At 39.8% G+C, this 15,894-nt stretch overlaps 2 protein-coding genes across 2 annotated transcripts; both read left to right on the forward strand.

Annotated features, from left to right (window-relative positions):
- The first annotated feature begins 407 nt into the window (after positions 1-407).
- Positions 408-2,206, forward strand: LOC140246899 (uncharacterized). The gene is made up of 3 exons (XM_072326224.1): positions 408-500; positions 771-835; positions 1,399-2,206. The coding sequence occupies exons 1-3, from the start codon at positions 408-410 to the stop codon at positions 2,204-2,206; spliced, it is 966 nt and encodes a 321-aa protein (XP_072182325.1).
- On the forward strand, positions 456-14,754 carry LOC140226409 (dual specificity protein phosphatase 3-like). The gene is made up of 5 exons (XM_072306884.1): positions 456-500; positions 3,128-3,297; positions 6,968-7,079; positions 10,878-10,992; positions 14,567-14,754. Exons 2-5 carry the CDS (start codon positions 3,158-3,160, stop codon positions 14,752-14,754), a joined length of 555 nt encoding a protein of 184 aa, XP_072162985.1. The 5' UTR covers positions 456-500; positions 3,128-3,157.
- Positions 14,755-15,894: the final 1,140 nt, after the last annotated feature.

Consider the following 15,894-nt stretch of genomic DNA (forward strand, 5'->3'; position numbering starts at 1 on the left):
GCTTGCTTACTTGTTTATCTACCTAAAAACCAAAGTTGATATATTGTATCCATGTTTTGTTGAAACTTATGTGATTCAAAGTTCCTTTAAATATTATGTACTCATATAAGCGTTATGTTTATTGCTTTGTATTACTTATGTAAAATAATATCACTTGAATTGAATTGAATTGAATTGAATTGAATTGAAGACAGTTTTGCAGCTGTAATAACATTATTACTAACCTGCACAGTCAACGTCTAAACGCCCCGCCCTCAGTGATTTACGTTGTACGTAAGATCAGACACGCCCCTCGTTTCCTCCCACCGCCCTGGTTGCGCAATCCACCCTGTGTTTACAGCCGCACCGTGGAGCAAATGACGTGTGTTGCGTGATGTTGATCGACACTGTTTGTTGTGGTACATTGCATGTCGTTGGTGCAACGCCTCACCACTAGCACATCCAGCTCCAGCGACTTTGGTAGCTCGGAAGCTCTCAAAACATCGACTTTTGGCGACGTGGTGAGTACTCGTGCGAGTTTATGTACACTACTTTTCAAGAGGGTAGGAGATTAACGGGCCCGGCGAAGAAATTACTTTGGATCGACTGTACGGGATCCAATGCAATACATCTGTACTACTGCAGTCCCACGCGTTGTGTTTTTGCGAGGTGAGACCATGGAGTTGACTGAGTGCCGTGAACGGCGGTAATGCTAATACCTTGGAAATATACCTTGGAAGTAGGCATTTAAAGTTAATAACTTATTTGCCTCTCGTTGACGTTATCATCAGGACGAAGAATCCACATTAGGACACAAGTCTAGTGGCGCTGTACAGCAGTTGCTGAACATGGACAGGCAAAGGACTCTTCTGGGTCAAATTGGTCTTTTCTTAACAACCAAAATTTATGATACGTAAAATTGTATTGCTTGGGATTGATTATTGTTACGGCTATCGTGGTATCTACTTCGTAGTTTGAATGACATTTACGTGTGCAAGAGGGAATTTTAAAGAAGAGGGAACATGGCTTGTCATTCTTCTCTCAACTTTTCTGGTTTTACTCTTGCTTAGAGATTTAGACCATCATCATGAACAGTCATTGTCATGATGAATGACACCATGCATGGACATTGGAACTCTCAACACACTTGCTACAACAGGTGTGTATGCTATAGCCTGGCTATAGGATAGATCTAGGTTCTAAACCATACATGGCATGACCTGGTGAATTGCGCTTTGTAAATAGAACAAAACAAAGAATATACACAGAATTGATGGTTGATATTTGACAAGAGGGTGATGAAAAAGAAACAGACCCCTACTGTTTTGATTTCATTTTCTTGTTGTTGCTGTTTTATGATACCAAATAGTTCTAACTCCCTGACCTCCCTGAGTATGTCTCGCTCGGTTGCACCGTCAGGCTCTTTGCTGATGACTGCATGCTCTATCGAAGAATCAACTCAGAGGCCGACGCAAAACACCTGCAAGAGGATCTGGATGCCTTGCAAGAATGGGAGAGTGACTGGCTTATGGAATTCAACCCCCTCAAGTGCCAAGTCCTCACCATCACAAACAAGAGGAAACCTGTCCAATGGTCCGACAACATCCATGGCCAGATCCTGGCAAAAGCAGACACAGCCAAATATCTCGGAATCCATCTCAAGAACAACATGAACTGGACTCCCCACATAAAAGCTGTCACCAAGAAAGCAAGTAGCATCAGTGCATTCTTGCAACGAAACATCAGACCTTGCCCTCGAAAAACCAAAATGTTGTGCTACTTGGCATTAGTTCGTCCCATCCTAGAATATGCTAGCACAGTTTGGGACCTTCATACCCAGGAAAACATCCAGAGGCTGGAAATGGTTCAACGTCGATATGCCCGCTTTGTTGTAGGAGACTATCACAGGACAAGTAGCTTGACAATGATGTTGCACCAACTCCAGTGGCCATCTCTTCAAGAACGCCGAGCTCAGCTCAAGATGATGGTGATGTATCGCATCCTCAACCGACTCACAGACATCCCTCATACCAACCTACTTCCGGTAACAACATCAAACCGTGGACACTCTCAACAGCTTCAAGTACCCTTTGCAAGAACCCTACTCTACCAGAAATCATTCTTTCCTGACTCCATAAGGCTGTGGAACTCTCTGCCAGAAGCCCTCATCAAATGTACCTCTACTGACAGTTTCAGGCAGGAGGTGCAGAAACTCCAGCTCCGATAGAAGGGGAATGCTGTTTTTTTTAGCTGCACTTAGTTATCATGTAGTTATTTTATATATGGCACTGTACATACACCGCACCAGACCCGCCAAACAGTGCGAAAATACACCAGATGGTGGACTGCACTTACTCAGAAGAAGAAGAACTGTAATAGGTTCTATAATTGTACATAGAAAGTAAATTTCAGTAAGCTGCCTAGCATTAAATAATTTGTCGTTTGTGTTATGCTCACTATTCCCACAATAACTGTCTTTTCATGAAGCAGAAAAATGTAGAAATGTGCCAAAACTTTAAAACCAATTAAAGGTACAACTTGTATCTGAGTGCCACAAACATGTGTCAGCTTGGTGGCCATGAGATGGCAAAACAATAGATGTCAAAACTTTTGGAAAATTGACATAATCACATATTTCTGTTTGTTTTATTGTAAGCTAACTCTTCAACCTGATCACCGGGTAAACTACAGTATGTAAAGTTACATGTAGCCCTAGCTTGGCCATGTTCATACATCGTTGTACATGTATATTATGGTAGGACAATGTATGTTTTGCTTCATGCAAATTATTCACCGAATAAGGGCTCTATGGAAATTGATTTGAATCATTCAAGATGTCATTGATACTGTTGGTCCTTCAAAGGCAAAACATGAAATATTAAACAGATAAACAAATTATATAAAAAGAGTTGAAACTTTGCAAATCTTTGAACTCATTGCTGGAAAAGAGGCTGTATGTGTGGAAATGTTGTTTTGCCATTTCATAGCTGTTGGATGGGGTAACTAAATTACTCCTTGTTGGGGAGAAAAATGAATTGATATTATCCTGCTTTGTGTATAGAGCCCTTTGTCAAAATTCGGACAAATTGGAGAAATGATTTTCCTGATTTCATACTTGTGCTGTAAATTTGCATTGCTGCATCCACAGGTGTTTTCTCATACAGGTCATCTTGTTACCATGGCAACAGAATCCTCGACCACATCCTCTTCATGCAGCGTGGAAGAGCTACAGGAGTTGCTGAAGAAAGGAGGAAAGAGCATTTCGCTCCCACTAAACCCGATAGATGAAGTCTACGAGAACGTGTACGTCGGTGGAAAGTATGTGCAGTACAAGTACTAATAGGGAGCTTTAGATTTTTGCAACGGGGACGTTCAGAGGGAAAAAAAAACCTGGTCTGAGCATGCAGAATCGCGTATCAAAGTCGATCTACATAGCTTGGGTGCCTGGGTTTTCACAGATGTGTTCCGGGCCATTTTTACATTCACACAATTTACGACGTAGAGAGCTACTTCATGCACCGATCATATGGTGGCGCCATTTTATTTCAATTGTATTTAAATTAATCTAAAGCTACTTTTCAACACGGCGCAGGAAAGAGGAGAACGTCCAGCTCAAGCGTCGTCTCAAACGTCCGCGCTGCAAATCTAAAACTCCCTATTCAATCCAATGCTGACAACATGTATGCATTTTATAACTGACAAGCAGAACATATGAGTGGCTTATGAAGGAATCAGACAATCCATTCAGAAGTTTCAAGTTTTAAAAGTGTCAGTGCTGCCAATCGTTGGAAGTCAAGACTAGAATGGCATTTTGTAACATCATGCGTGGACAGTGATGTAAAGAAAACATAAAGAGAACTCTGCAGAATTTAACCTTTTTGCATGATAAAGAGCACTTGACTTTTAAAATACCTCTCTAGAAAGCAGGGGAATATTATACCCTTTTCGTATGTCAGAAACAAGTTAAAGGGATCTAGACTACTATACATTTTTGTAGAAAGAAGACAATACAATTTTGTGAACAAAAGAAAAATATCCTATTTTGTTCTACAGTTACATTAGAAGCTGTACTGTAATATTCTCATGCAGCAATGGCAGCACGGAATCTTCAAAATTCCACTTTAAAAAAGAGTGCCTGATTTTCCTCAAACTTTAATGACGTGTTCTGCTAGTATTGCTGATCTACTCAATCCACATGAGGTTTCATTCCCCTATCTTGGCAGACATATTTTGATGATGAACAAGAAAAATTAGGGCCCGTCAATTTTGTTACTGTGTTTATTCTGCCAGATTCGGGCAGTAAATAAGGCCAGTTTCCCACTTGTTGATACAAGACGAACTTTGCACACATCAACAAAATGTTGATGGCCACAAATTTGTCCATTGTGGAGTTCCATGGTCTTCATGAATTCCTTTGCTTCTGGATTGGTGCCAAGTTTCTCTGTTGAAGTGGTTTGTGTTCTGATAGTCCCGTTGAACTAATTTCAAAGTTAAAGGACAAGTTCACCTTCATAAACATAAGGATTGAGAGAATGTAGCAATATTAGTAGAACACATCAGTGAAAGTTTGAGGAAAATCGGACAATCCGTTCAAAAGTTATGAATTTTTGAAGTTTTTGTGCAGTAACCGCTGGATGAGAAGACTACTGCAGTGTGTGAATAACTTAGATGTCACATGCGTACAACAATATAAGGAAAATATAAAGAGAATTTCACAAAATTTCATCTTTTGAAAAAAAGTACACGTTTCCCCGATTCGTTACCGGCAAATGTTATGGGTAATATTATTCCCCCTGCCTTTAGAAAGAGGCAAGTCAAGTGCTCTTTTATTATGCGAAAAAAGTGAAAATATGTTGAATTTTCTTTACATTTTCTTTATACTGTTGTACGCATATGACTCACAAGCTGTAGTAGTCTCCTCATCCAGCGGTTCCAACACAAAAATTTAAAGAATTCATAACTTTTGCATCGATTGTCCAATTTTCCTTAAACTTTTACTGATGTGTTCTACTAATATTGCTGCATTCTCTCAATCCTTATGTTTATGAAGGTGAACTTGTCCTTACTTTAAAGAAACTATGCTGTGATAATGCATTCTTATATTGATTCATATTTGATACGCATTTCCTTCAATGTTTTTTGTTCGTCATAATATTACAACTTACATGGAAACTTGCAAGTTATACTCTGTCTATGGGAAGGTGCATTCCAAACATTTTTTGATTTTGGAAAATAATATCAGTATTCTACCATTGATTTGGCAGATGACGTTATTGACAGAATCTTGGTATTCAAGGTTTATCATTATTATTTTTTTTTTAATGTATGTGTGTGTGTATCCAAGAAATCTGAAGAAAAATAGTAGAATATATGGCACATTATTTAGATATTCATTTGGCCACATAAGTGATGCTGAGCATATCATGCACTGTAAATCATAAGTCACTTAGATGCATTTGCATCTCGTAGTTCCTCTGTGTTGGTAGAGGTCGATTATGTTTGGTTTAGTTGATAGCACTCTGCTCTTAAAGGGTGTGTACAGTTCTGGTCAAGGTGAGGATTTAGCTTTTAACGTTTTGAGAAACCACGTTCAGAAACCACTCTATGAGATGTCAAAGAGCATGCAGATCTAAGGGATATCAAAAGTTTATTCGATGAAAATCGGTTTTGAAATGGCTGAGATATCCAAAAACAAGGTGAAACAAAGAGATCCTGATAAAGTTGTGGCATGTCGCCTTTTATTATTAGCACTTTTTTGGATATCTCAGCCATTTAAAAACCAATTTTCATCAAATAAACGTTGAATCCTTCTTAAAATTACATGCTCTTTCATATTTCATAAGAGGCTTTTCATTATCTCACTTAGGAATGTTCAAAACATGAATCCCCACCTCAACCAGTACTGTACAGTCTCTTTAAGACAGGAAGGTCAGGGTTTCAAGTCTTGCCACAGATCTTGTGTCCTTGGGCCAAGACACCTTGAAATCTATTCACCCTCGGTCAGTAAACTGGTAGGCAGTAGGTACGTGTATTTGAAGTCAATGAAAGGAATTCACAGAGGTACTTGTGGTAGTTAAGTATACATCGTATCAGGGCAATTACCCCGGCTAAATACTGGTCAGTCAGTGATAAGGTTAGAGTAAAGAATAGCGTTAGGGTTAGGTTTAGTGTTAGAGTTTGGGTTAGGGTTAGGATTAGGTTTGGGATTAGGATTAGGGTTAGTGTCAGAGAGGTTAATGGTCTGGGGTAATTGCCCAGGGGGTAATTGCCGTAGACCTGTGATGGATGCTTTAACTAATAGGAAGCAATGAAAGGAAGTACTATAAAACGTGATATTTCTGCGGCATGAAATTTTTTGCGAATTGGAGCCGACGGCCTTTTTTGTGGCATGAAATTTTCGCGAATTGTCTCTAACATTCAATGCGTATATTGAAAACAAGAACTTTCATACTATGTGCATTTTAATTTCGCGAATCTTGGCTCTCACGAAATTCGCAAAATTAAAATGCACACGAACAATATACCTTGTTTCACAGTAACCATGGATCAACAGGCCTCTGCTTGGTTCCATTAGAAGGACTATTTAAATGCAAATTTTTGTTAGCTTTCAAATGTGTGCGACAAGACATATATGACAACAGTGTTGCCAACAGATGTTTTATATAATGAGCTGACACCCACATGTAAAAGGTACTACCTCTTACACTTCTTTAGTTCATGGACCAAATGAAAACAATAAACTTGATTAAAAAAATTATATATATACATGTACTTGTGATATGTAGATTCGGACCAGTCAGCCGGTTCACAGACTTTACTTTAATACAATCTGAGCATGTTTAATAAAGGCCAATGCAGACTCCTCTCCCCAGGGTTGATGGGTTTAAAAAGTATACAGCTGTGTCATCTAGCTATGAATTGATGAGGCGGATATTGCTTTATTGTTAATGGACCGTGATATTGCATTGTTTAACCCCTTGTGTGCCAGAACTGTTGCAGGAGACAAAGACAAGCTTAAGGAGCTGGGGATTACACACATCTTAAACTGCGCCCAGGGAGCAAAGTTCTTTCACGTCGACACCAGTGCGGAAGACTACGCCGTAAGTCGTAATTCAGTCAACCATGAAATAAATCTGGGGCCCGTTGCATAAAAGTTACTATTATGGTAACTTTGCCATCCAGTGGTAACTTCCATGGAATTCTTGATTTTGATTGGCTGTTGAGTATTGTTGCCATGCAGGGGCGTCACCAGCTTTTTTTCAAGGGGGGTGCGTTTTGACACTAAATGTTTACGAGATTTTTTGGACAGACATTTGGAATATAGGAAGCTCTCAATCCCTAGTCTTTGACTGTTTATTGAGGGAAACCAAGCGGGGAAAGGGCACCGGCGTAGCTAGGATTTTATCTTGGGGGGGGGGGGGGGGATGTTAGTATACGAGGGAGCGAGCAAGGGTGGGGGGGGGGGGGAGGGTGTGGAAGTGCCGGAGGGGGTTGTACCCCCTATAAATGGATTATGCAATGACGGTGTGACACACCAAATTACTGGCAGCGATATCAGGAGAATGGCATAACGACTACATGCGAGCGAGCGGAGCGAGCGAGCTTGAAAATTTTGACATTTTACAAACTGCCGTTTGTAGCCGTATTCTTTTTTTTTTGCTTTGGAAATTAAGGGGGGGGGGGCGCACCGGGCGCAACTGCTGGCAAATACTGGCAGCACTAATCAGGAGAGCATAATGATTACATTCGAGCGAGCGGAACGAGCGAGCTTGAAAATTTTACATTTTACAGTCCAAAAACTGCCGTTCTTAGCCATATTTTTTCGCTTTGGAAATTAAGGGGAGAGGGGCACCGGGCGGAACTGCTGGCAATTACTGGCAGCAACATCAGGTGAATTGCATAACGATTAAATGCGAGCGAGCAAAGAGAGCGAGCTTGAAGATTTTACATTTTACAGTCCAAAAACTGCCGTTCTTAGCCATATTTTTTCGCTTTGGAAATTAAGGGGGGGGGGGGGGCACCGGGCGCAACTGCAGGCAATTACTAGCAGCAAAATCAGGTGAATTGTATAACGCTTGAAAATTTTGACATTTTACAAGTAAAAAAAAACAAACTGCCGTTTGTAGCTATATTTTTTCGCTTTGGAAATTAAGGGGGGCGCACCGGGCGCAACTGCAGGCAATTGCTGGCAGTAACATCAGAAGAATGGCATGAAGATTAAATGCGAGCGAGCTTGAAAATTTTGACATTCTACAGTCCAAAAACTGCCATTTGAAGCTATAGCTTTTTTGCTTTCGAAATTAAGGGGGCGCACCGGACGCAACTGCTGGCAATTACTGGCAGCAATATCAGGAGAATTTAAATGCGAGCGAGCTTGAAAATTGTGACATTTTACAGTCCCCAAACTGCCGTTTGTAGCTATATTTTTTCGCTTTTGAAATTAAGGGGGGCGCACCAGGCGCAACTGCCGGCAATTACTGGCAGCAACTTCAGGAAAATGGCATTGCGACTAAATGCAGGCGAGCGGAGCGAGCGAGCTTGAAAATTTTGACATTTTACTGTCCAAAAACTGCCGTTTGAAGCTACATTACATTTTTTTTTTTTCGCTTAGGAAATTAAAGGGGAGGGGGGACGCCCGGTGCGCCCCTACCCCTGGATCTGCCACTGGTAGTCAAGGGTGTGGGTTCTGTTCATGACTGGGGGAGGTATGACCAGCGAGGTGGCGTCGAAGTGACCAAGCAGGGGAAGGATGTCCAAAATCTGCACTTTAGAGCATCCCCTAAACTAATTGTGCGTTTTTGTTTGTGTGTGTGTATTATGTACATGGAAAAGTTAGGAATTAGCCCAGGTCAAGTCTTTTTATCGGCAATGCAAGACATTTTTATATAGAGAAAGACACGTAAGGTACAAAGGTGTACATTATACATCACATTGCGCAACATTGTAGCGACTCTTCGTTCGATGTACTGAGTACACTGCGCACATCCTGCTTATTATGCAGAATGCCAACCAGGAATCACGCTGAATCACAATCTTTTGTCGGGTCCGGGCTTTTTGAACAATGTTTCACACTATATACCTATTCAATTATGGTTAAAAGAAATCATAGAAAAATATGTTATTTCTTGATCACCCTTTCATTCAAAAGCAGTTTACTAACACTTGAATTACTATTTCGGTAAGTCTTCTTTTTTTTTTTTTTACCAGCGGATTGGGAGGGGGCGCACCCACCCCCCCCCCCCCCCTCCGTAGTTACGCCACTACTTTTGGGTGAAATAATTGGACAGATTTCTTGAATTCTAACAAAAAAGCAAGAAAATCTTTTCATCGCGGGAATTATGATTATTTGGGGTGGGGCAAATGGTGCGCTTGTCTTCCAATATTTTTATGGGGGCAACATTTTCTTTTTTCTTTCAAAAGGCAAGAAAATCATCTCATTTCGGGAATTATTAATTATGGGGGGGGGGGGGCAAAATTAAAATATGCTTGCCCCTCCAATATTTATATGGAAGTAACTTTTTGTTTTTCTGTCAAAAAAAAAGATAAGAAAATCTTCTCGTCTCTGGAATTATGGAGGGGGGGGGGGGGGGTGGGCAAAATGATATGCTTGCCCCTGCATTTTTTTTTCCATTTTTTTTTTTTTTTTTTTTTTTAATGAGGCTAAGGCTCGCTCTTGGGCTGGCAATATGGATTGGTCAGAAGTAACGTACATAGACCCTACATACTTGTAGGAAGCACACGTACATGCAAACGTGTATAAGTGCTCCATATCGTACGGATGTACAGTACGGTCGATAAATAGTAAACACTGTAGAATACTAGTAGATAATATGTATAAAATCAGTGCTGCCAGAACCAGGGGTGCGAATTGTTTTTTGCCGACGATTTTTTTTTTTTTTTTTTTGCCGACGAATTTTTTTTTTTTTTTTTTTTTTTTTTTTTTTTTTTTTTTTGCCGACGAATTGTTTTTGCCGACGATTTTTTTTTTTTTTTTTTTTTTTGTCCCTGGTGCAAAATATAAAAAAAAAAATAGAAAAGACTAATTATTTAGCGTCCGGCGTTGAGGTCGCTCGCAGACTGATTTTTTTTTTTTTTTTTTAAGGATCTGAAGGGGGGTGCGTTCGCACCCAACGCACCCCCCCTGGTGACGCCCATGCCATGGTAGTTACCATTGGATGGCAAAGTTACCACAATAGTAACTTTTATGCAACAGGACCCAGGTGTGTATTGCCACTGATTAATAAATCACGCTTCATGGACGTCAATCAATTGCAATTAAAACATCCTGCAATGTCGATGCAAAGTCTATCAAAAGACTGTATGATGTCTTGTGAATGGGTTGAAATCAAATCAGATGACTGAATGGATGAATTGATTGATTATAACATAACTGACTGAATGAACCATAAGTTACTAATGGAATGAAAGAATAAATCAATAAATGGATAGTGGTATATATGGATGGATGGATGGATGGATGAGTGCTTGTTGATTTTGAATCAAAAGGAAAGTGCAAATATGTTCATTTTCTGTCTTTGAAGTATTCTAATGATTTGTTTTCAATGAGTAACCTTTTTTGTGATAAGTGTCAGCTTGAGAGAAAAAAGCAACAACAACAATAAACAGCTATGTAAAGATGTCAGCTTGGAAAGACAAAAAGCTCTGGTCTTTGCTATTTTTCATTCAGTATGATTGTTTTATTTCTCTTAACAAAATTAATCTTTTATCTTAACTCGTTGAAGACGTGTCCTAACAATACTTGGGCAGGTGTCTATGGGAAATGCATGTTATATAGCAAAAGCAGTTCGTCCTCAATGGGTTTAAGAGATATATTGCAAATCACTGGCAGTCAGAGCTAAATGATTCAGACTGTTCTCTACACCATTCATTTTTACCAGGACGTGGACATCAAGTTTTGCGGTCTCATGGTCTCCGACTTCCCTACGTCGGACATCAAGCAGCATTTTGACACAGCTGTTTCATTCATTGATGAAGCTCTGGCCCAAGAAAATGGTAATGAGAAAAATATTTTAACAGTTATAGAGTGGAACCTCACTGTAACTAAGGAGGACGGATGTAGTGAGATAGTATTATACCTATAGCAAGGTAATTTTGTAGGTCTCATTCATTTTATACTCTTTAAGTCTCTCTAAGTCTTTCTCCCTCAGATATCAAGGAATATTTCTCTGGTTCCAAGCAGCTGTTTCTTATGAGGTTCCTCCCTCTGTATGAGGATATCAGAGATAGCTAACACCACAAAATATAACAAGATTAGTTGTGCAAATCCCATTCCTTTTCTGTTCTTGTTTTTATCCCTGATAAAATTAGATGCTTGATATTTTGAGAAGATTTGGCAGGCCTGAGCAGCATAAAACAGCTCCCTCGTACCTGCTCAGCATCACCTGGGCTTACCCTGTCAGTTGATGGGACTTTTAATGGTATTTCAATTGATGTGGCAGGATCTAACAAACAAACAAACAAACAAACAAACACACAAACAAACAAACAAACAAACAAACAAACAAACAAACAAACACACAGTTTATATGAAAGTCAAGTCTATTACATGACAGTACATACTCATCAGGATGTCAAAGTATCTTTTTCTTTTAATCACAGATTTCACATTTAGAGTGAAAAAGTGTAAAATATGAAACCAAGTCAGTTCCGTGTGCAAACAAAAAAGAACTTGTGTAACCAAGGAGGTACTTTAGGTGCTTGCCTGGTACCTCCTTGATGTAACTTAACCCGTTGAGTCCCAAGTATACTTGGGCAAGTGTCTATGGGAAATGCGTGTTGTAGCAAAATCAGCCTGTCTTCAATGGGTTAAAGTGTATCAATGAAACGTAATGGAATTGACTGTGCCCGAAACTTTGGATAGTGTGTACACTGATGTGTCAATCAACATACAAAGCACAAAAAGCGTTCTTTAAAGGGGATGGCTAGTAACTGATCAGTGGGAATGCTGGGGAATGATTATTCCAGTCCTTGTGGGATTCATTTAAGAGTACATTATCTATCTTGTGGAGGCACATTATAATTCATTGCAGACTTCGGGCTGGCTGGGTACTTTCATTTATTAACACTCAACAATGCGAGGTACATATCATGAGAGGCATTGGTAGCATTGTAGGTAAAACAAAAGTTTCTCTATCCTGGGGCTAGGCCCTCTCCGTACTGCCATGTTTCCCTGACCGAAGTCCCGTACAACCTGTGTATTCACTTAATCTTGGTTCTCTATATCTATGGTATCCTTCAATGAACATTTTTTATTTCATCTTATCTCTACATATCTATTGTTGTGTGAAAATTATTTGCTTCAGAATGGTCTCATATTCAAGTAATGTGCAATTTAATGTTTCCAGGTTAGCATGCCTGTACAGTGACAGGGCCTTAAACTGCACATTACTTGAATATGAGACCATTCTGAATCAAATAATTTTCACACAACAATAGATATATAATGTACTGTGAACGTGGAAATTTTCGCGGTACATTAATTTTCGCGGATTTCGCGCTACGCTCGGCTAGCGCGAATTCAAAAACGCGCGAATATATCTTCACAATTTTCTACGCACATTTTGAACGGGATGAATAATTGTGTGCGCTTCATCGATGTGCGAAGAGACGATACCCTAGATTGCTGTGTACTGTAGCATGCATGTGTGCACCGCACGCATCCCCCGTGACTACGGTACTAGAGTCACAGCTGTACTACGTATTTGAGTGCTTGTACTCGCAGTCGAGCCGCTCGCTACGTCGCTTGTCGTACGCTGGCATAGCAAGCTATGTAGCAGAGGCTTTGGATGAAAGCAGTGAATGTGTACTACAGTAAAGTAACCTGCTGCGGAGCGCGAATTTAAGAACCCGCGAATACGTTTTCGAGCCGCTCAGCGCGAAAAATTAATCGCGCGAAAATATTGACGTTTACAGTACTCTTAAATGAATCCCACAAGGATTGGAACAATCATCCCCCAGCATTCCCACTGATTTCCACTGATCAGTTACTAGCCATCCCCTTTAATGACTGTGTTCTTGATTTAATTTTCTGCTTTTTCCTGTTTGGAGTCAAAATAAGGAGCAGACTACACTCATATTACTCTTAACGCATATATATGATTGTGTAATTATGTTTTGTAGATGATTGACACATTTTTTTGTGAGCTTAAAAAAGAAGAAAGAAAAGTGTTACCTCGACACTATTTTTTTTTGTATTCCTCGTGAATGCATGATTCAATTTGTAACCAAACTAACACAGCAAGTATGAACTGATACATTTTGTAAATGCCTGACAAATTTATTGTGAGCTTTAAAAAAAAAAAGAAGAAGAAGAAAACTTAATGTGTTACCTCACCACATTTTTTTTTTTTTTTTTTTTTAAATCCTGAATGTATGAGTTACTTTGGAGAATTCAGCAAGTTTGAACTGGTTGTGTTACCTCACCACATTTTTTTTTTTTGTCCCCGCCGAACGAGTTCGAGCAGGGGACTATGAAACGGGCTCCGTACGTGTGTGTGTCCGTGTGTCCGTCCGTCCGTGTGTCCGTCCGTCCGTGTGTCCGTCCGTCCGTGTGTCCGTGTGTCCGTGTGTGCGTCCGTGTGTGATCAAAATGTTCAAAATGCTACTCCTTCGCCATTTCTAACCCGATTTTGATTCTGTTTGCTTTATATGATAGCACTACATGGGAGCTTTGAAACTTTTATACAGAATTTCAGTTGTGACCTTTGACCTTGACCTTTGACCTATATTGTACATTTTGCTTCAAAATGCTACTCCTTCGCCATTTCTAACCCGATTTTGATTCCGTTTGCTTTATATGATGGCACTAGGTGAGGGCTTCAAAACTTCTACACAGAATTTTGACCTTTGACTTCTTTGACCTTTGACCTTGATTTTTGACCTATATTGTACATTGCCTACAAAATGCTACTCCTTCGCCATTTGTAACCCGATTACAATTCCGTTTGCTTTAAGTGATGGCACTAGGTGAGGGCTTCAAAACTTCTACACAGAATTTTGACCTTTGACTTCTTTGACCTTTGACCTTGATTTTTGACCTGTATTGTACATTTTGCTACCAAATGCTACTCCTTCGCCATTTCTAACCCGATTTCGATTCCGTTTGCTTTATGTGATGGCACTAGGTGAGGGCTTCAAAACTTCTACACAGAATTTTGACCTTTGACTTCTTTGACCTTTGACCTTGATTTTTTTTACCTATATTGTACATTGGCTACAAAATGCTACTCCTTCGCCATTTCTAACCCGATTTCGATTCCGTTAGCTTTATGTGATGGCACTAGGTGAGGGCTTCAAAACTTCTACATAGAATTTTGACCTTTGACTTCTTTGACCTTTGACCTTCATCTTTTTACCTATATTGTACATTTTGCTACTAAATGCTACTTCCGGCGGGGACATATATTACGCACCGCGTAATTTCTACTTTTCCTTGTTTTTTTTTTTTTTAAATCCTGAATGTATGAGTTACTTTGGAGAATTCAGCAAGTTTGAACTGGTTGTGGTGTAAATCACTGCACATGTGCAATAATGATTGTGAAACTAATTCCTCATTGATTCTCCGCAGGGAAGGTGCTGGTCCACTGCGTGCAGGGCTTCAGCCGCTCCGCCTCTGTTGCCGTGGCGTACCTGATGCTCCGCCGCGGCATGACGGTCCAGGAGGCGGTAAAGACCGTCAGGGAGAAGAGGGAGATCGGACCAAACAGTGGATTCCTGAAGCAGCTGTGCGCCCTCAATGACGAACTCCACAAGTGATGACACAGCGGGATGACGATTCCTTTTCTTCTCACTTGAGCTATTCCTAGACAAAGTCATACAGATCTGCATTCGCACAATTGTTGCTCTCATTTTCCTCTTGTAGTGACAAAACGTCTGTAATGTGAGACTATAGTTGTTGTTTTTTCCTTCAACATTTACTACTGTTGTTTCTTTTATTATACTTAAAAGGGGATTCAAAGATTATTACTTCTTTTATGGTAAACTGCTGCTTTTAAGTTCCATTACTTGCAAAGAGCTATGTGGAAAGACTGCTGTATTCCTTACATTTGAAAAAAAAAAGTAGAGAAGATTGTAATGAAAGCAACAGGCTATTAAGCAGTGGGGTAGAAAGGGTAACAGTGTTGGAATTTCAGAGCTTGGCTATTTCTTCCAAGTTCATCGTGTCACTGCCGGCAACCAGGGACAGCCTGGTGGTAGTGTTTCTGCCTGGAAAGCAGTAGATGACAGGTTTGATTCCCGCCGGTTCCCATTTTCCGATATGTTTGTTACAAATGTAGATCAGCAGTTGCAATTTTACAAAGTTCATTTGTACAGATGGAGACAAATTGAAGAAATCTCATACCTTAGATTGTAATGGGTCACTAATTCTCTTGTATGAATTAGTTCTGTTATCTGAAAATGCACAAAAGGAATGAGACTAAACAAAAAGACAAGATGACATGGTTTAGTCTTCTTGAAAGTGTTTTTGACATCTTGCATAGTATTCTGAAATCTTGATTGTCGTTATCGGTATTCCTGAAATAGTGCAATGTTAACGTCGTGCAAACGTGCTCATTTACCAAATATTCATGGTGGCGTGACAATGTGTTTACAGTGTACTCATAGTTCATATTATTGTCATCACACACTTAATCCGCTTTGTGGAGTAGACAGGACATAATATAGTGTGCGTGATACTTGCAATATTGTTATACCCGGAACTTATGTAGGTAGAATGTATTTAAACTGTTATCATGCTGAAAGAATCACACTCTTGTGGATTGTATGTATATCACATGGTACGTACTTGCAACTGTTCTTTACCATTCTTTGTGGAGACATATGCAAGAGTGCCTGCATTTGTGGCCTAAATTCATTTTTATTTGTGTTATGCTCGCAAGCAATTTGACTTTGATC

This window comes from Diadema setosum, chromosome 3 (genome assembly GCF_964275005.1).
Source record: "Diadema setosum chromosome 3, eeDiaSeto1, whole genome shotgun sequence".
Lineage (NCBI taxonomy): Eukaryota > Metazoa > Echinodermata > Echinoidea > Diadematoida > Diadematidae > Diadema > Diadema setosum.

Bases quoted from the DNA above. Each gene is read 5' to 3' on its own strand.
- LOC140226409 (XM_072306884.1), top strand. From the start codon at position 3,158: ATGGCAACAGAATCCTCGACCACATCCTCTTCATGCAGCGTGGAAGAG. The intron at 3,298-6,967 runs GTATGTGCAGTA...CTTGTGTGCCAG, and splicing joins AACGTGTACGTCGGTGGAAA to AACTGTTGCAGGAGACAAAG. The intron at 7,080-10,877 runs GTAAGTCGTAAT...CATTTTTACCAG, and splicing joins CCAGTGCGGAAGACTACGCC to GACGTGGACATCAAGTTTTG.
- LOC140246899 (XM_072326224.1), top strand. From the start codon at position 408: ATGTCGTTGGTGCAACGCCTCACCACTAGCACATCCAGCTCCAGCGAC. The intron at 501-770 runs GTGAGTACTCGT...CGTTATCATCAG, and splicing joins CATCGACTTTTGGCGACGTG to GACGAAGAATCCACATTAGG. The intron at 836-1,398 runs GCAAAGGACTCT...TTGCACCGTCAG, and splicing joins CAGTTGCTGAACATGGACAG to GCTCTTTGCTGATGACTGCA.